This window comes from Daucus carota, chromosome 8, assembly GCF_001625215.2.
Source record: "Daucus carota subsp. sativus chromosome 8, DH1 v3.0, whole genome shotgun sequence".
Taxonomy (NCBI): Eukaryota; Viridiplantae; Streptophyta; class Magnoliopsida; order Apiales; family Apiaceae; genus Daucus; species Daucus carota.
This window is the reverse complement of record NC_030388.2, coordinates 2,191,411-2,212,896: the sequence shown is the minus strand read 5'-3', so window position 1 is coordinate 2,212,896 and position 21,486 is coordinate 2,191,411. Positions and strand designations below refer to the sequence as shown.

General features: G+C 33.3%; 2 protein-coding genes and 2 long non-coding RNA genes across 12 annotated transcripts; 3 read left to right on the top strand and 1 right to left on the bottom strand.

The window, feature by feature from the left end:
• The first annotated feature begins 396 nt into the window (after positions 1 to 396).
• On the top strand, positions 397 to 2,092 carry LOC108197926 (glucan endo-1,3-beta-glucosidase 8). Its single transcript, XM_017365663.2, has 2 exons — positions 397 to 710; positions 973 to 2,092. Exons 1-2 carry the CDS (start codon positions 397 to 399, stop codon positions 2,090 to 2,092), a joined length of 1,434 nt encoding a protein of 477 aa, XP_017221152.2.
• A 421-nt stretch (positions 2,093 to 2,513) lies between these two features.
• Positions 2,514 to 7,699, top strand: LOC108197039 (syntaxin-32). Its single transcript, XM_017364517.2, has 5 exons — positions 2,514 to 2,962; positions 4,713 to 4,963; positions 5,122 to 5,294; positions 6,413 to 6,613; positions 7,061 to 7,699. Exons 1-5 carry the CDS (start codon positions 2,728 to 2,730, stop codon positions 7,218 to 7,220), a joined length of 1,020 nt encoding a protein of 339 aa, XP_017220006.1. The 5' UTR covers positions 2,514 to 2,727; the 3' UTR covers positions 7,221 to 7,699.
• A 3,449-nt stretch (positions 7,700 to 11,148) lies between these two features.
• LOC108197611 (uncharacterized) lies at positions 11,149 to 17,654 on the top strand. 9 transcript variants are annotated; one of them, XR_010286502.1, is made up of 8 exons: positions 11,149 to 11,284; positions 12,262 to 12,323; positions 13,002 to 13,879; positions 14,004 to 14,237; positions 15,056 to 15,207; positions 15,349 to 15,453; positions 15,532 to 17,241; positions 17,383 to 17,654. It is a non-coding gene; the product is annotated as an uncharacterized LOC108197611 (long non-coding RNA). The 9 variants fall into 9 exon arrangements; XR_001802033.2 differs by having other exon boundaries at positions 11,269 to 11,284; positions 12,262 to 13,130; positions 13,739 to 13,879; XR_010286503.1 differs by having other exon boundaries at positions 11,269 to 11,284; positions 12,262 to 13,862; positions 14,004 to 14,086; positions 14,179 to 14,237.
• A 53-nt stretch (positions 17,655 to 17,707) lies between these two features.
• LOC135148368 (uncharacterized) lies at positions 17,708 to 18,316 on the bottom strand. Its single transcript, XR_010286505.1, has 2 exons — positions 18,154 to 18,316; positions 17,708 to 18,067 (listed from the first exon to the last, which is right to left on the bottom strand). It is a non-coding gene; the product is annotated as an uncharacterized LOC135148368 (long non-coding RNA).
• Positions 18,317 to 21,486: the final 3,170 nt, after the last annotated feature.

Below are 21,486 nucleotides of genomic sequence, written 5' to 3'. Positions count from 1 at the left end.
ATCTTTGAGGACAATAGGACATTGGTTTATTGATTGAGGAACGGTGAGATATACACAAATTTAAAACTTAGGGAACTTCTGGAGAAATAACTTTTGATAACTTCATTTTTCTGAAAGAGCTGTCATTTACGGAAAAAATATAAAATTATTGAGTTTCAAATATGTTTGAAAATTATAAATAACTTTGTAAATGAAAAAGAAAAAGAAATTTTTGATGCTACAAAAGACGACTAAATTAATTAGTTTCGGATATTAAACTTTAGCCAACTTTTTTAATATCTAAAATTTTCTTGAACCAAGAAAGTTACAAAAACAAAAAAAAGCCCATCAAGAAACTATCAAGAAGTAAAGAAAATGACAGACATAATATTACTCTGTGATCATCTCTTCATAACAATGGTGCTTGTGATTGTTTACATGGGGTTGTTTGTGCATGGGTCAAGTGTAGGAGTGAACTGGGGCACAATGAGTAGCCACAAGTTGCCACCAAACAATGTAGTTGAAATGATGTTAAGAAACGGCATCAACAAAGTGAAGTTGTTTGAGGCTGATCACAAGGTTCTTGAGGCCTTTATCGGGACGAATATCGAAGTTGTGTTAGGAATTCCGAATGGCATGTTGATGGAGATGAGTCAGGACCCTGGAAATGCTGTTTCTTGGGTGGAGTCTAATGTTGCTGCTTATGTCTACAGAGGTGGAGTAAGTTTCAAGTGAGTGCACAGTTCTCTCTCTCTCTCTCCCCCTCCCTCTCTCCCTCCCTCCCTCTCTCTCTCTCCCTCCCTCCCCCTCTCTCTCTCTCTCTCTCTCCCCCTCTCTCTCCCTCTCTCACCCTCCCCCTCTCCCTTAATTTGTTAATCTGTAACGAGTTTTAGTGCAAGTGGTTGTTTATAGGGCTAGATAAGTTCCGTAGCTAGTCTTGCTAAAGGGAATATTTGATTCTTGCTATAATCTACTTGATACAAATGCTTGTAGGTATGTTGCTGTTGGGAATGACCCTTTGCTTAGAAGTTATAATGGCACATATCTGCCGTATATTTTACCAGCCCTCAAGAATGTGCAGGGAGCTCTCAACAATGTCGGAATTGGATCACAGATTAAAGCCACAATTCCTTCTAGTGCTGACATTTACTATGCTCCAGCTTCGAATCCTGTTCCTTCTGCTGGAGATTTTCGACCAGACATCCGTGAGCTTATGATTGACATCATCCGCCATCTCCACTCTAGTAATGCCCCTTTTACTGTCAATATTTACCCGTTTTTAAGCCTTTATGACGATGATCATTTCCCAATAGACAAGGCCTTTTTTGATGGATCTCCTAAGCTGGTTATCAGAGATGGTGCCAATGTGTACACTAATGTGTTTGATGCAAATTTTGACACTCTTGTTTGGTCTTTGACGAAAGCTGGATATCCCGACATGAAGATCATAGTGGGAGAAATCGGATGGCCAACTGACGGAAATAAAAATGCTAACAAAAAAAACGCTAGAAGATTCAATCAAGGACTGATTCAGCATGCTCTGAGTGGTAAAGGAACTCCTGCACGAAAAGGAGTACTAATCGACGTTTATCTTTTCAGCCTCATCGACGAAAACATTAAAAGCATTGATCCAGGTTACTTCGAGAGGCACTGGGGCATATTCCAGTTTGATGGCAAGCCTAAATACAAATTGGACTTGTCAGGCTGGAACGACAACAACAGCTTCACTGCAGTGAAAGGCGTCCGATACATGGACAAGAGATGGTGTGTTCTGAGCCCACATTTGAAGAAACCGAAAAACTTAGGAACCAGTATGGATTATGCTTGTAGCCATTCTGATTGCAGTGCATTGAGTTATGGTTCTTCTTGCAATCACTTAAGTGTCAAAGAAAATGCTTCTTATGCTTTCAACATGTATTACCAGTTTCAGAACCAGTACATTACAGCATGCAACTTCTCAGGCCTGGCTACGCTGACAGACGAGGATCCGTCAGACGACAAGTGTCGATTTCCAGTTATGATTGTCGAAGATTCTTCGATTTTAAGGACAGTTTTCTACATTTTGTTTGCTGTGCTTCAGGGGTTCTGCTTGATTTTTCTCATTTATGGTTAGAGAGTCTTTGTTTTTGTATGCACAAAGTACATATCAGTTCACATCAACCATCAGAGTGTTCAGTTGGTCAAAGCGAACATATTGCAACATATTTTATCGCGTTTATTATTTATGATAAATAATAACAAAAAGTTATTTTTAAATTAAAAGTAAGCTTACTCATTTATATATTTTCAAAACTAATGCTTAAGATTTTATATATACCATAATAATTATGTCAAAAATCTAAAATGATGAAAGTATAGAAAGAAATCTTTCATATATTTTTACATATATCATTGTTATTGGACATGAAATTCTTTTTATATAAATTTTCATCACTCAATTTTTTGTAAATACAAATAAATAATATAAATTTAATTTATTTAATTGATCCTAAGAAAACACCAATTTAACACAAAATTTGATTAATTTTCACACTATCCCAGCTAATAAAATCTCTCTCAGGCGCCATTCTCTCTCTCTCTCTCTATCTCTCCCTCTCTTGTCGGTTATCTCTCTCCCACCGATACACACACCTATAGATACAATCTTCCACCCAATTTAGGGATCTGAATTCAATTCACACAAGATCTAGGGTTTCATCGATTTGGGGATCTATACATACACCTATACATACAAATTAGATATATATAATGTTGAAGAAATCGGCTCAATCGTCGTATAGAGATCGGACCGTAGAGTTCGAGAGCATAGCGGAGAGGTTGAAGAAGACGGTGGCGTCTAGTGTGGCGACGACGTCGTCGGGTCGGAGCATTACGGATCGGGTCGGGTCGGCGGTGGCGAATCAGTCGGAGTTTAATAAGAGGGCGTCGAAGATTGGGTTTGGGATCCACCAGACGTCGCAGAAGCTGTCGAAGCTGGCGAAATGTGAGTTGGTTTTGGTGTCGTGAATTTCGGGATTTTGAGTTGTGTTGTTTTGTGAAATTTGTGGGTTTTGTGATTTTGAATTGGTTGATTTTGGAATTTGGAATGATTGTTTTTATGTTCGGAATGTGAGTTTGCGGGTTTTGATATGGTTATCACGTCTTCGAATTATGGTTTTACGATGTAATTACGATACCGATTGTAGCTAGTTGATAATTTATTTTATTTTTGCTTTGGCTGTTGGATTGAAATCTATAGACGATGGTGCTTTCACATTTTATATAGTTTAAGAATTTGTTTTTTCCCTCATAACTGTATTAGTATACTAGTAAGCTTCAGCTGTAGTTGGGGGAGAAATGAAGAGAATTCCGGTTATCGTAGAAATTATGTTTGTTAAAAAGTTTTTTGTTTCTTTTATCCGGTGGATTGGTGAATTACATTTTAGCTGTAGCTGTTGTGCTTGAAAACTGGTTGCATCACTGCTTAGAAATGTTGTCTTGTTACCTGCTTATATTCTGGGGGAAAGAAGAAACTCGAGTAAAATGGGAAAAACAGAAGATTGTTGTGGAATGTTTTGTTTATTACACTCATGACGTAAGAAAAGTGATTTGTCTAGTTGGAAGCATAGTTCCATTAGATGTTAAGTCTGTTTCATATGCTGTAATATTTTGTGTGTAGTCTGGCAAATGGTTTTAAGGTAGAGTTGTAGGTAGATTTGTAGACAGGTTTAGTGGTTGAAAGTGTATAACTGACCACAAATTCGGAAATACTTTTCTTTTTGACAAATTCTTTCCTGGGTGATGACTTCACATAACTTGGTGCTTCTCTAAGACCCACACCACACCACACCACATTAACACACAAAAGAAAGAAAATAAAAACATGTGAAGGATAGTTTGACTGCAGAGTATCCAAGTTCCTAAATGGATTTAATTAATTCCAAGTGATAGTGGTTTTAGCTCATTATTAGGACTGTGGTACTAGATTAGTTCAATGTTAATCACGGTACTTATTCTTTAGCATACTGTATCACATGAGACTTTTAGCTCGCTCCCTAAAAATAATATAAAGAATTGGCTCCTAATGACTTCGTTCGTATCCACCTCCAACAATATTCTTTAAACCCACTCTATAACTAATATTTTATTAGTGGAAGTGAGCTGAAGATTGTTGCAACATAATGTTTTCAATCATTCTAGTGAAGTAATAAGATTTCCAAGGAAGATCATGAAATTGGGTCTGTTTGTTTTTGAATTTTTCAGCTGATATGTTGTATTAAAGTAAATGCTGTATTACTGTAATATGTCGTGTTTTGACAAACGGTACTAAGGTAGATTAGTAAAAATCCTTCAAGGATAATGTGACTGAGGGTATCATTAATGGATTTGATCAAGTTCAATTGATAGTGGGTTTTATTTCAATATCAGGGCTCTTTTTTAAAAAATTTGCTTAATTTTTTTACTATATCTGTTATTGATTCTTTAGCATACCATGCCACAAGGTCTCTTTGTGAGGACATGTATATCTGTTGGAGCATTTGTGTCTCTATGTGTAAGCATATAACGTCTGATATTTTGAGATGTAGTTGTTGGCATCTTTGTGCTTAAATGGATAACATGATTATTATTTACTTCTGTGTTTGTCTATATCACGCCAAACATGTACTTGTAGTGGCTATTGCTTCTGCATTATGTACACACTACCAGACAATGTAGGAGTAATTTATACAGGTGTTTTTTCTTTTTTGTTACAGTGGCAAAGCGAACTTCAGTTTTTGATGACCCAACGATGGAGATTCAAGAGTTAACAGCTGTCATCAAGCAGGATATTACGGCACTGAACTCAGCTGTAGTGGACTTGCAACTTGTTTGCAACTCACAAAATAATAGTGGAAATATTTCAAGCGACACAACAACTCATTCAACCACAGTTGTTGATAATCTGAAAAATCGCTTGATGAGCACTACAAAAGAGTTCAAAGAAGTTCTTACCATGCGGACAGAGGTTTGTTACTTGTTAATGTACTTTAGCCAAGATCTAGTGTTCTGTATGCTGTACATTAATTTAGAAAGCATTAAAGTACTATATTTGTACCTTCTGGTCATTGCTTCAATGTTTTTTGTATTGTTTGCTAATATATTGTTTAACTTTTGTTTGCACAGAACTTGAAAGTTCATGAAAACAGAAGGCAGTTGTTTACTTCAGCCAATTCGAAAGAGGCTACTAATCCTTTTGTTCGCCAGCGGCCCTTGGCTGCCAAATCAGCTGCAGGTACATCAAATGCTCCTCCTCCTTGGGCCAATGGTTCTGCATCTTCATCTCAGTTATTTCCAAGGTAAAGATCACATGGCAGTATTAGTGTTGATGGTTGATTAGTTGAATCTGAAAAGATTTTTCTGATCTGAAAAATTTAATCCATGTTTATAGTTTGTTCTGGTAAAATCCCGGTGTTTTTATCTATTATGACATGACTTTTCGTTTTTATCTACCCATTTAAGAGACGAAATCTTATAGAAATATATGTCTAGTGTTAGATTATAGAGGGAGCAGTTGGTCCATTATCGAGCTGGTCGCCTTCTATGTCAACTAATATTCCTGTATTTTGTAAAAACAAATTCTGTTGCGGTCAAGTTCAGAAAATTATATACTCTTGCACTCGTTCCCTACTAAGGCTTGAACCCTCCAATTCTTATTACAAACAGAGCTGGAGGGAGAATTTGCTAGGCTAAAAGCCTTGCAGATCAATATATCTATTTTGACTGGAGGTATAGGAAGGGTGATTTCTCGTAGGTGCAAGTAATGAACCCCTGGAAAGTAGTTACTCCAGCATCTGTATCAGCATTTAGTTTAGCAACTTGTTAAAACTATAATAATGTTCCCATATGGTCTGATCAGACCTCTGGGATGTAGTGCTGCCACTTCTTGTAGCTACTTATTTTTCTAGTTCTTCTTGATTGACATCCATGATCCATCTAGGGTTGACTTGGTAATTGTGTAGTGTATTTTCTCGTCAGCCTGAATATGTGCTCAAAACTAATTGAGTTCTAAATAGATTAATAATTATTAGAAAAATAGTAATTTGTGTTATGAATTTGTATTTATAGTTCTGTGTACTTAATTTAGGATTAAAAGGATCATTTACACCACCATGTCATAATTATTTACGTCTACCATACGGTTCGAGTCCGCTTATCTCCAACTCGTGAACTTAGCCGATACAATTTTTATCAGCTGTAGCAAAGAAAGAAACTTCATACAAGTTAAGCCTTGCACTTCTATTGATAGATATTCTATTTAAACTAACATGTCAGGAATGAAGTTTTAGTACTGCGTACACAATTTCTGGTCTTATCTGGAGTCCATACATGCTATTATATATAAATTTATATATTTATCTATAAAATAATATTATAATTAAAATACCTAATTAGGATTTCTACAATTTCCTCACAGGAAGCAGGCAGATGGGGAATCTCAGCCTTTGCTACACCAGCAACAAGATCAACAGCAACAACAGTTGGTTCCTTTACAAGACACTTACATGAATAGTAGGGCTGAAGCTCTCCAGAATGTAGAGTCAACTATTCATGAGTTGAGCAACATCTTTACTCAATTGGCAACAATGGTGTCACAGCAGGGGGAACTTGCAATTAGGTTGGTTAGCTACAGCAAATACTAGTGATTTTTATTGTTGTAAAATGCATTGCAATATATATGATTGGAATGAAAGTAGTTTATTCTTTCTTAATTGGTATTCTGCATCATGACAAAAGATAATTGAGGGATCCTTTTGAATTTGGTAGGTCTAGCACAGAAACAGTTTACATGATTTGATGCCATTTATGAATTCTGTTTAAAGTATCATTATTCACTTCACTGAGGGAAGTCTTGGCATACCTCGCAATGATAGTTAAGTAATTTAAAACATATGTGGGTAGCTGGTTAGACCGATAATGACCTAGATGTTCTTTCCGAGATGGAAGCAATTAAGCAAATAATATTTTTTTTTGTAACTTAAGCATTCGTGTATGCGTTACTATACAGGTCTAGTCAAAGAAGTTTCTACTTGCTAACTTATCTTAAACATTTTGTTGCTGACAGGATTGACGAGAACATGGAGGATACTTTGGCGAATGTAGAGGGTGCACAGGGGCAACTGGTCAGATACCTTAACAGCATATCATCAAACAGATGGCTGATGATCAAGATTTTCTTTGTGCTGATTGTGTTCCTCATGATTTTCCTATTTTTTGTTGCTTAATCACCGTGCCTTCAAATCTTTGAATATAAGCGGAAGAATATCACTTAATTCTTGTTCTTCATCTCCAAACTGTAAGGCAGAGCATCCCTGTATAATGTGCTCATGGGACTCTCCTTGTGTTGAAGTTGGAAATTATCCCTCCTCCCCCTCCCTCCTTCACTCCTGCTTCTCTCTGGTCTTCACACCTACCGACATTAGTTTTGCATATTTTTCAAGTACATTCCGCTTCTTCATCTAGTTGGGCCAACTAATTGAATTTGTTATAGAGACAGAGATAAGATAAAAGTGGTGATTGTTTTTTTTTTCTTTTTTATTTTGATGTTTCTTATTATTGTAAATTTATGAGCATATACGTTGCTGAAGAGAATTTTGTGTCTTGTATTGTTTAATTAGGTGAATTAAGAACCTCGGATTTAAACTCAAAAGCAAATATGCAGAGTATTTTAAATGGATTTAATCAAGCCCGAGTTGAATTTGTATTTGAAAGTGTGATTCAATTTTGTATTAGAAAGTGCCATTTGTGTTCAAAAATGCGGAGGGGCATTTTAGAAGTCAGTTAAATATTAAATAAAAATTAAAAACAATTATCGAAAATATAGTGTTATTTTAGCTCTAAAAGGTAACTTTTTTAAAAAGAAGATGTTTGAAAGTTATTTACACTAGGTTACATGCTTTGCATGAGCTAACTTTAAATGGTTTGATTATATTTAATTATTAAATTTTATATTTTTAAAATAGAGTATAATATTAAAGCATGGGCTTAATTTAAATGATTTAATTATCTAATAATTTTTAATTATTATAATAATATTTTAAATAATTTTAAAAATAATATAATTTCAAATAATTTTAAAAATAAAATAACATAATATATTATAACCCGAACATTACAAGAACACTTTTGACAATATTTACGTTTTGTTATAGTTTATACGTTAAAGTAAGTAAATATGAAATATCTAAAAATAATAATTTCATCCCTCAATCTCAATTAAAGTAGAAAATAAAGTATGATTTTACAATTAGGGATGAGCAAAACCAAAAAACCGAATCGAACCGAATAAATTCGGTCCAACTTGATCCTAATTTTCTGAAATTTTGATCTGATTCGGGTATTTCGGTCCGAACCAAAATAAAATACGGTCCGGTATGATCTCATTAAAAAATTTCAGTCCTCTACCGAATGGACGGAACTTATATATAATTAATATAATTATTTTATATATTAAATAACATATATACCTAATATCCTATTATGTTATAGCTATATGCAAATATCCCAGTGTGGCGCGCCTCAGCCCTAATTGCACGAAACACACAGACACACAACAATCAACCTCACTCCGTCACAACTCACCGCTGGACCCTGAGAATTAATACCGGTTCGAAACCCCAACCCTACACACTCTTCGAATCTCTCATGGAAGGAGGAAGCAGCGGATATTATTATCCGGCTAATTGGAATATTGTCAAAGATTGGCGAGGTGAATTACCCTTTTCTCCGATATCTTTACAATATTATACGGGTCAGTGTTGGAATTTCTCGATCCAAGAGTGCGTAAGAGATATCGCCTATCTGGAGAAACATCCGCTGAAGGAAGATATATCAGCCAGTGTAACGACCCAACTTTTTAAATCAAATAATCAATACTCAAATGCTAAATCTCAAATCTCAAATGTCATTTAACATGATAAAATTCAAATGCAGCGACATTACAATTAAAATCAAAGAAATCATAGTCTGACATAATCTCAAATAAAGTGACACAACTCTATACTAGAATTATGCAAATTCAAATCTTTGGAGCAAACTAAGCCAATTCCCTCTCGATTCCAAAAGCTAGGCACCTGAAAGTTTGTAAGTAATGAGCTATACAAGCCCAGCAAGATAACCAATCACACAAGCTAATGGATCAAGTATTTTACATAATTTCATAAGTTTCATAAATCCAGAATCATTATATAAGATAATTCCACAGCTCGCTAAGGTCACAAATACCCGGTGACTCGGTATCATAAGTTCATAACTTTGTCAGTAATGCGCCCCTTACTAAGGTATCATAAAGTGTGCAACCCCGAAGGTATCATAACAGGCACCCCTAGTAAGGTATCATAGGCTAGTTCCGGAACTATACGCAGATACTAACGGTTTCATAGGTCAGAGCTAACTGGGAATTCTTATATCTAAAATGTTTAACTTGAACCAAATATTTAAACAAAACAAAGTTTCAAATAAATACATTAGCAAGACTGAAAAGTTAACTTACCTTAACTAGCAACACCGATGCACAATATTCAATGATCAAATGATTTCCTAACCAATAAAACAAAACTTGATAAATATCTAATTTAAAAAATTAAATAAAATATCATGACAATGATTTTAAAACAAGAGAGACACTACAAAAATATCGATAAATGATATTATAATATTATTACATGTTGCACCCAATTTGCATATTCCTAAAATAAATTAAACATGACATTAATAATAAGGTCCAATATTACTTATATATATTATAATCATACAAAATAAATTTAGCTTGGCACATAATTAAATATGCAACTCTAATAAAAAAAATGATTTAAGAAAGAGACTCTCTAAAATAGTTTGTCTTTTGAAAATATAATAACCTCATATATTACAAAATTTATTAATGAGAGTAATTAAATTAAGCCATTAATCATATAACTAATCTTAACAATTATACAAATAAATAAAAGAAGATATAAACTAAGTGCATAGAATAATCATAACATTTTTATAAGTCAGTACAAGTATACATAAACTAATTTTATATTGTATACACAGTTAACCTATTTTGACGTGAACACATACAAATAGCCTGTGCAAGTAACACATAAAGCCCACTCAACAAGCCCATCCATCACTTCTAAACAGATTACAAATAATTCACAATTTACCCTATCTGTCCATATCCCAAAACTCCAGTAAACTGAATTCAACAAAAACTAATAATTTATACATATGTAGCCAATCAAATATAAACACACAATATTAAACAATCTCATAATATACAAGTCTCCACAAATATTTACTAAACAATTTTGTTCATAAATATACAAGTAAACATTAGTCTTAAAATACTACTATTATAATTGACAAGAGTGACATAAAATAATAATAGTTTTAATAAAATAATGTATATTAATTACGTAAATCTAATATAATTCATAAAAGATTAACATGCATATTAAATTATAAAATCAAAGATATTCATATCCAAAATTGATGCATATATACATAAAAGCATATTTTTCAGAAATTAATTATAAACATAATTTTAATCACTCCAAAACAATTTTGAGATCTAATAAAAAATCAGACTCCATTATATACAGTAAAATAATTAACAAAAGATAAAGGCATGAAACTTTAAACAAGATATTACACAAACACTTAATAATAGAAGACATATAATATACAATAATAGAAAACATATAATATACAGTAGCCAACAGTATGTGTAAAACTAGTAAAATAGACATGTATATACACAACACAGTGACAAACTAAATTCACTGTAGTAAACATGTTATACATATAATGTCAAATATCAGCCAAGAGTGTATAGCAGAGCAGAGCACATAAGCAGGACATAAACATAGACATACCTTTTAGAAGAGAAGAGCTGTACAAGAAAATAAGTGAAACAAGTACGTGTATTTATGTACATACTTGGTTCAACGTGTTCCTACAATTATGGGTACGTGATCATTATTTTGAATTAAGATCTATCCACTTGCTAACGGAAGTTCTGGCCTAAATATTTGCTTAGAGATAACACTTCAGTATATAAAATCTTATAAAATAACAACACACGTATTCAAATATAATCACATAGAAATATATTTTATCAAAGTTTTAAACACCATTGAAAAGTAGTTTTTTTTTTTTTTTTTTTTTTTTACAAGGAAAATACAGGCTATCACAGCCAGTGAGATGCGGGATTGGCTGCCATTTTTGAGCTCTTTTTTCGATATGAAAGCGAAACCTCCTGCTCATTCGGTGAATCAATATGTGTGGCCGCCCTACGACATAGGTAATGGTTTCGGGGCAACTGTACCAGAGATATTTCAGTATTTGAAATGTTTTGGTACATTTTTTAAGTCTGATTATCTGTATGAGCAACCTCTCCTCGGAAACAATTTTACCCCATTTTCGATGGAACAATTTCACGCCCTCAGAACAACAGCTCCTGAAAGAATATTCATTGATACCTACCGAATTTTGGAGGCTGAAAAGGCGATACCGATAATAAAAACCAAACATCCTGCAGTTGGAGGGTTGTTTTCAAATTATGATAACTTTGTGCGTTATAATTATAATCGAAGTCTTTCGCCAATCAAACCTGTTGATACAAGCGGAAAATCGCATTGTCCAGACCATATGGTCTACATTGTAGGTTATGGATTCGACAAGGGCAAGAGAATTGGCGACCAGGATGAGGACGATGATGACATGGACATTGGGGATGAAGATGAGGGCACTGAATGTTTTTTGATAAAAAACACATGGAAATCTTGGGGATACGAGGGATATGGAATGGTTCCTGTCAAATTATTTGAACATGTGGCCTATCCCAAGGGAGTGAATGTGCGTGACTCATCCACAATCATAAATAATGACTTTCATGTAGCTGAAGCTCAGAGAAAATATTATGGACGGTTTTAGTTTAATTGTTAAGTAAATTTTATTTTATATGAAATTGCTATTATTGTAGTTGAACAAGAGTTTTTTTATTGATGCATATTAAGTCTTAGTTGAGTTCAATTTTTATATATTCTATATCAAAGTCAATGATGTTTATGTTCTATGTACATTGCCCTCATACTGGCTTGTATAGTTTATGATGTTCAAGCAATTCTTACACTTAGCCCAAATCATAGGATGTTTGAAGGACGTGTTGCAGCATCCCAGCTACATGTTCCTAACTAAACAATTCCATATTGTTGTCTGCAATTATATGATCGATGGTCTTTAGTTGATGATATTAGATCCCTCTTTGTAATATACCAGATGCTTGAATCGAATGCTGCTAAAAGGGTTCTATACTTCAAAAAGTCTTTGCTTCTCCTTAGGTATATTCCTTTACTCTGCTCCATTTAGGCTTTTAATGTTTATGTATTATGGTAATTAGATTTTGAACGTATAGGTGCGCTAAGATCTTGTTAGAATGAGTCATTGGTATGAAATAATTATATCTCCAAATTAGGAAACTGATGGTGCTACCTCATTCTATGACACTTTCCATCACCTTCACACACAGATACATAGTTGGTAGTACTCTAGAAAAATAATTAGTAGTGGTGGGCTTCTTTTGATGTGGATTTTACAGTTATCACAGCCTGAAGTCTACTTAGGTTATTTGAGATGATTGATCATTCCCATGGCAAGTCTACATTTTTGCAATTTGTTTTATGTGAGCTTGAATAGATATAAAGAACATATTTCTAATACTTCCATAGAATGTCTTTTTGGTGCTTGTCAATGTGTCATCTATTTTTGTGCTTGTGTTATTATTTTGATATTGAGGATACTCTTGTATAATTAAATTGTTAGAACTTTCTATGGAATATGCAATTAGTATATAATATAAGGTCTTTCTGTTTTTGTGATAATTAATTCTGCATACAGAACCATATGCATGACATCAATCTATACATTTGAAGTTTTCACTCTTTTTGTTGTGAAAGAAATTTCAGTGGAGATGAACTAAAACAGGGGAAGAATGCGTTTTTCATCTCTTAATTTTACAGCTTCTGTTGATAAGGATGCCAGTTGGAGGACTTGTCAGCTCTTAATTTTACAGCTTCTGGTGATAAGGATGCCAGTTAGGGTATTTGGATCAATAGGTCATATCAGTGATGTATCGATGTGCAGCCAATGTAAGTAACTGGTCCGACGGTTAAATTTCCACTCATGATTGGGTTCAAGACAATTTGAAGGAAGTATGTAGTTTGAAATTTATTTGGGCTTTTTGGATGAGGATAAGTGGATGCGCCTTCTGGAAAATTATTTTTCGTATAAATTGTATGTCAAGGTTACTGGTTATATATATAATGTGAACCAACTTGCGCTACTAAATTCTATGTAAATTTTAAATATTTTTAATAATTATTTACTTTAGTTTGCTTATGGTAGGAATCGAAAAATCGAAGTAGTACGTATGATCGTGACATTTTCTCTTAAAGCTGCTGATTAATCTTCTGAATTATATTAATGTAGCCTGCTAATATCTTTATCGTACATAGATACTTTCAGCATGCCTCCAGTGAGATGTATGCAATTCCACGAGCATTGGGGAAGAATGCATTCTTCATCTCTTAATTTTACAGCTTCTGGTGATAAGGATGCCAGTTGGAGGACTTGTCAGCTCTAATTGGCATCTTCTATGCAACCAGTAGTGGAAGTGAATCAAACCAAACTTGACCCTTACCTTAAATGTTCCTCTGATGTTGTAAACAACCTTGTTACCAACTACCTGTTTTTGCAGCTCCAAAGCAACTTTTGGAGGCAAATATACCAAGCTGGATATAAAACGCACCGAGATTAATCTGGCCTCTCTTGGTTTTTGGCTAAAAGGCAGGAGAACTTGGCTTGCGTAGGTTGTCAGAAAAGTAAAGCTCTATTGCCAGTAGGTTCTAAGTTGTGTTAGATTGCGTAAAGAAAGAATGGTTCTAATGAATCGCTCTAATATATCTGAATTACATTGTTTTAAGAATAAATAAGTCTGATAACATTTAAGTTTTATTATGCAGACCTATGTGTAAAGTTCGAAAGAATTCTACATCAAGAAGGATACCTTGCCCATTGCTTCCGTACTTCCTACTAACCTTTGGAGGTCAAGGAAAATTAAATTGCAATGTTTTACATAATTAAGTTTTTATTACTATATGTTTTGTGCGCTGCTAATTATATTGTTTCACACACCAGCGATAAGGTTGACTTGGTAGTGCTTAGCTGTTATGAAGAAATCATCCAAGTTCCTCCCTGTAAGTGCTTTAAATTCACTTTGAATGTAATTTCTCTGAAGAGTTAAATGTTCACTAAGGATTTTTCATTATAAGAACTTGATTAAAACTTTCTTGGTTGAAACTGGGATTTTTAATTGCTTTTCTTAAATACTCATGAAACTGAAAAAGGGGGTGGAATTGGTTCCTTTTTACATGGACTCCGTAGCTGTCCAACTGAGGACTTACATATTTTTTATGATTTTTTGAAATTTGGGGTGTCCAGGATCTGCTCACTTGTGTCCATGGACACTGGTAATAGAAAAATTATGGTCCATTCAAAAATAGCCAAATTAGATGAACCGTATTTGATAAAATCTGCGCTGCTTCTCCTCTTTACAAGAACGTGACTTGAACTCTCAACATACTACATAAATTTGGAAAAAATTTAAAAGGTACTCACTTACTTTGGTATCCTAGGCTAGGCGAGCTATATGTGTAACTCCTTCAATAATTTTCTTGTTCGGTTCTGCTGTCAAAGTTTGCAAATTTTCTACTTAAACAATTTGTTTAGCCAATGTATTTTCTTTTTTAGTGGTTTATAGGTTGGTCTGTTGGAGCCCCCTTTATTGTTTATGGGTACCTTTGACACCTTCCTCTGTAACTGAATAAATGATTTTGTTGTTGGATAATGGTACCTTAAATTATTCACTGGAAAACATGCTCAATAATTAAGTTTTAGTCAAATATTTATAGTTTCTTCAATCCTTTTCATATGTAGTTGGTATATTTTTATACTACCTTGTTAAACATCTAAGTCTTTTAGGATAATGCCATTAAATTTAATGCTCTATGTGCAGGTCATAGGCCGGTCAATGTGGTTCTCTGAGTATATATTTCTTGAATGGAGCTGGGCTACGGATGGAAATATGCTTCAAGTCTGGGTGTGTTATGTTGCACTCAAGAAAAATACAAGAAAATGGCTCGAAGCCCAGGTGGTTCAGAAGAGAAAGTGAGGATTCCTCCTTTCACTATGCTATTATCAGTTTTTTTTTTAAAGTCAAGTATTTATATGTGTTAGTGAAGGAAGGATATATACATTTAAATCCACAGAATAACAGTGATTTATTAAAGTGATTAAGCTTTTTTGTAGAAAGGTAATTATCGGGAGGCTTGGACTTTTGGAGCTGTTGACCCAACAGCGGCACAACAGCTTTACTTCAGGTCATGCAGGGTTTATGCAGGCTCTTTTATAAAGGTATGCTTAGATCAAGGTCTCCACGTTAAAGTATTAACATTCCCCATGCGGACACACCTGATTACTTGCTTTACTCAGGTTGTTGATAGGCTAAGGAAGTTGCAGAAAAAGGGGTGAAAACCAAGATTGACAATCATCTTTGTAATTGTGTTGCTGATAGGCTAAGGAATTTGCAGAAAAAGGGGTGAAAACCAAGATTGACCTTCATCTTTTATAATTGGGACGCAAAAGAGTATGGCTTGGTCTCTTTTTCTAACTCTATTTCACTGAACACAAACTAGAGATGCACACAATTAAATTCACTTAATTTAAGTTGTTACCATTTTTCAGATAGGATCAATATGATAGGTTAATGAGAATAGAGAAAGGCTAGCCTCAAGGGCTGTAGCTTACCTTAATGTTGACATTGTTGCAGCTGGTTGAATAGGATTTATGCAGCATCAACTCCAAAAGTGGATCAATTATTAATGAAAGCTACTCGATAGGTATTATAATGATACACGAAAATTGTCAATCAGAATTAGGACTAGCATAACAAATATGGAAGTATCATAAGGTTATAATAATACATAACAAAAATTACTTAATACTATACTAAGATGTAATATAAATACAATAGGGCTGTTTGATTCAGGGTATTTCAACCTAGTAGGTAATCTCAATGTTATTTTCATGTGTAGATATTCCATAGCAACAAAGCAAATCATACAGAATCATGAGTATAACTATGTCGATTATATCTGTGCTTGTGTATTTATTAGCATTTCACAATTTTTTTCTAATGCCCACTTCGGTCATAGTTACTAATATAACAGGCAGACATTAATGATTAAACGTGGATCATTGTTACTGTTGCTATACTCTTCGTTCCCGATATAGTTTATTTGAACTCTAAGCCATAGTTTTCGCAATTGTATGTTATTTTGCACAAACAAGAATAGTTAGGGTATTTGGATCAATAGGTCATATCAGTGATGTATCGATGTGCAGCCAATGTAAGTAACTGGTCCGACGGTTAAATTTCCACTCATGATTGGGTTCAAGACAATTGGAAGGAAGTATGTAGTTTGAAATTTATTTGGGCTTTTTGGATGAGGATAAGTCAATGCGCCTTCTGGAAAATTATTTTTTGTATAAATTGTATGTCAAAGTTACTGGTTATATATATAATGTGAACCAACTTGCGCTACTAAATTTTATGTAAATTTTAAATATTTTTATTAATTATTTACTTTAGTTTGCTTATGGTAGGACTCGAAGATCGAAGTAGTACGTATGATCGTGATATTTTCTCTTAAAGCTGATGATTAATCTTCTGAATTATATTAATGTAGCCTTCTAATATCTTGCATGCCTCCAGTGAGATGTATGCAATTCCACGAGCATTGGCTCATTTTATCGTAATTAACAGGTAGGGTGCTAGTTTTCAGTCTTTTGTCCTATGTGAAATGATACAGGCGGTCATGGAAGTTCTAGTTTCTCAGTCTCTAGGATAATAAAAATCATCTTTCACTTTGGTTGTGATAACTTATGAGTGATCTACATAACCCTGTGGCAAAAGAAAAAAAGAAGAAGAAAAGGGTGAGTTACGCGGTCTTGTTAATGAAGGGATATAGTGGTTAAAGGTTGTGGAGCAAATAAGTTGCAAATTAACATATAGAGTTTTTTTTGTGGATCAATCTTCTGTTTATATGCAGATGATGATGTCAGTGTTGGATCATGGTTCATTGGTCTTGATGTAATGCATGCTAATGAAACTATATAAGGCTGCTCTTAGTGACCATCCGGGTAATCTCTCATTCTTGGCTCTACATATAGACTAATGCCAGACTAGCATGATGTTGCCCAGGTTTTCCAATACAGTACAAAACATTAAGCTTAAAATGTAGTCACGGTGAATTATTTGTCGTTAATCCTCCATTCTTGCAGGGGATGTACGTGTGTCTTTATGATCCAACTGAGAGGCTGACTTTACCTGCACAAATGTAAATCCTAATTGGCTACAATTACTGAGTTTGGTGGTCTTCTGCTTTGCTGTGTGCATGAGAATTCAAAAACTGTTGGCAAGAGCTACAAATGCCTGGTGCTGATCGCTGATATTTTTATTTTTGGAAGATTTGTACGATTTCTTTGCCAATTTACTGTGTAAATTGTATTTTGACTAATGAGTCCGATGCATGAATTTTAATTTGATTGGCATATATTGTCTCCCTTTCTGGGATTGTCAAACAAAAACACCAGGGGAAGACGATAGTTCTAGAAAAAAGTCTCATAATCTCTTAATAAGGCTAAAACTAAATGCAATCAGTTAATCTGTTGCTATTCACGGCAACATATATACTAATGTCATAAAAAATGATGCAGTTACACTTTTTCATAGCCAATGCCATTATATTCGAAGAGTCTGCATTACAAAGAACCATCATCTTCCACGAGATCCTTATATTCGAAGAGTCTGCATTACAAAGAACCATCATCTTCCACGAGATCCTTATATTCGAAGAGTCTGCATTTACAAAGAACCATCATCTTCCACGGGATCCTTACATGTAGTATATGTTTCCCCGTCATGACTCAATTCTGTTCCATCAAGTGCAGTAACTTGCATCTCTACCTATAAGATACAACCTTAATTTCTTAGAAAAACAATTCTGTACACTGCTTTAAAAAAGGAGAGCAATTTTACTGTTACTGTGTTACCGTTACGTTCTGATAAATAAACTCCAGTTGCTTGTCCAAACGGAGAGCAGCTCGCACACCTTCTGCACTATCGAACTACCAGAAAAATAAAAAAAAATCTTATTAGTTGGGCAGAGGGGCTAGTCTAAAGAGAGTTACTAATACTATTCATGTCGAGTAAAAGAAAATAATCTCACTTGCAGGATTGCATATCCCAAGTGCGAAAGTTTGTGGGGGCGTGGTATCATGAGTTTTTGCACAACACCGAACACCTCAAATATCTGCACATAAAACAGAAAATAGTTTACATTTATGCGACACCGGAAATGAATCGTACTTCCTCCGTCCGATTTTAATTGATGTTTGACTTTTTAACCCGACGTAAAAAATCAAAGTTTACCTTTTTCAACCAATTGACGGTCATAGGAATGTGAGAAAAGCCAATATATATTTTTTGATTGAATACATCTTTAATTGACATATCACCTCCTTCGCTGACTTCAATTTCTTCTAAAGGAAAGCTACCAACATGAATACTTTCCTTTGTACATACATTCATATACTTATTTTTCACCGCAATTGCCATGGCTACTGCAAGTGATTTGAAACACTCGAACTCAATCTCCCTGTAAAAGTAATTATCAGTTCATAATCAAAGATGAAAAAAGATTTGCATGATTAACCCATGCAAAAGTCAAACACAAAAAAAAATCCGATACAAAAACATTTCATTAATTTATCAAAAAAAAAAACATGTGCTAATATATTATGGGGCCGGCATATTATCTAAAAATAATGACTCAGACAACTAAAAGTTAAATTCTTAGAGCATCTTCAATCGTGCGCTTAAATCACTTTTTAAATAATTATATAATTCAAATTCAAATATTATAAATAAGTAAATAAAATATTATTTAAGTCGCATGTCGGTGTTTTGTAGAGGTTTCGTACACTAGTTTCATATTCATCCTTCACAAAAAAATATAATATTAATAATTATTAGCATTTAAATTTTAGTATATTATATTTTATTATTCTAAGTTGTCATAGATATATGATCTATTTTGTTTTCCTAATTCTTAGTTTATTAACAATAGAGCGGAGATATCAAAATCACTATCACAAAACAATTCATTCTCTCTCTATTCTCTTTATTACTCTTTTTTCTTTTATTTGTATCTTTTATTCTTTCACATATAATAAATAATTGAAGACTTACGACACGGGACTCTAACCGAGCTTTACATAGCATATAAGCACGAGCCTTTCTTTGAGATTTACTAAGCATATAAGGTACCATCTAACTCCACTCATTATCATTACTTGTAAAGTGATTATTGCTTGATTGTTTAAATATTGATGTCATGCGGCTAGATTAGTTTTTGCTTTTCATAATGTATAGATATTTATTTGTTTATGTATTAACTCGAAATATTGATATTGTTTGGATATATACAAGTGATAGATTATTAAAGAAGTTATGTACGCATTTCGAGATACTTAAGTATTAAACTATGCACGTATTTTAAGAATATTTCAATATTAAACTATGTACCTATTCAGAAATTACTTAAGTATTAGGTTATGCACTTCTAAACTAGCTATAGATTAATAAATCTTGCATGTTTATCAAAATCACCTCTATAAATAGAAGAGTTGCATGAGATATCAAAATCACTATCAAAGAACAATTCACTCTCTGTAGTCTCTTTCTTACTCTTTTATCTATATCTTTTATTTTTTATATATAATAAATAATTAAAAATTTACAACACGTTATGAACACGAGACTCTAACCGAGCCTTACATAGCAATATAAGCACAAGTCTTTTTTTAAGATTGACTAGCATATAAGATACGATCTAACTCTACTCATTTTCATTTTTTTTTTATTATCTCATTTTCATTCCTTATAAAGTTATCATTGCTTGATTGGTCAACAATGACGGCTATGCCGTTAAAATTTTTTAGTTTTAGTTTTTCTTATTGTGTAGATATTTAATTGTTTGTGTATTAACTCGAAATATTGATATGTCATGTTTTAAATATTTATTTTACATTCAGAATGACGAACCTCATAAAATTAGAGTTTTTTGCTTTGGATGTTTTCTGGGTATAATTATCTATCTTGGGTTCTTGTCTCCTTGATGTGAATTACATCTTAGCGTGCTAACAATTTAAAGGTTTAAGACTCAAAAAAAATCCCCACTACTAAAAAAAATGTTAGAGCAATAACATTTCTTATGCATCACATCTGGAATATCTCACTATCAAAAATCCATTCACGCTTTGGAATAATCTCAAGATAAATTTGGTCGCTAGAAGTCACGCTCATTTTCTCCCTCTTGTCAATTTATTCTCAAATCTCATAATAGTAATTTTATCTTCATCGCTTTTTATCAAAAAATTCTTTTTATTTATAATATTTTGTTTTATTTTTAAGCATTTTATTCGATTTCATTTTATCACCCTAACCTCTGTTCTAAAATTCGGTGATTAATCCCCGATCAATCTGATTATTTTCTGATCAATTCAATTAATTCATGATTAATCTTTGTTCCGTAATTTTATTATTTAAGTCTGATTCCCGTTAAATGTTTTTAAGACATTTGACCCAACACAATATTAGGGAACATGTAAACAAAAACAGTAATTACTAAATGAAATATTTATTTGCTTATTAATAATTAGTGACTAGTATTGCCTAATGTAATTTTCGAAGAATCTTGGTATGGTCATATTTAAAATGAAGTTTATTTTTGATCCATCATGAATTTGAATTCTAGCTCCGATCTTGCATCTGCTTATATTGGTATCTCATATTATAGTGTATAGATCATTTTTTGATGATTACACTCATATTCAATGAAATATTAACAAATTAGAAGAAAAAACAAACATTAAGAAGAGCAAAATTAAAATTCAGTAAGGGGAATAACTGTAACGACCGTCAAAACTCTCTTAATAATAGGTTTAGGTGTCAGCAGAAGAATTATGAAAATTTTGTGCTTGAATGTGACACTAAATTATTATATCAACTCCTAAATAAACCGTCTAAAATTGAATAAATATGCATAAAAGCACTAACAACAACGATAACATACGCTGATAATTTCTTCTGAATCTCATCTTTCATAATCTTGATAGTTTTGATCTGTAAAGGCAATACATGTGAAGAAGATTTTTTTTTATGTAGAAAAAAGATTCATAAAATTTAATATCGGCATATAAATTTATTTAAAAGGACCGAATTAACTCTATAACAACTAACCTTTCCAGCCTGAGAAAAAAAGTTATAGATGTCCTGTACGGGTGAATCTGAGATCTCTACCTGCATTGGGTCAGGGGTTAAAA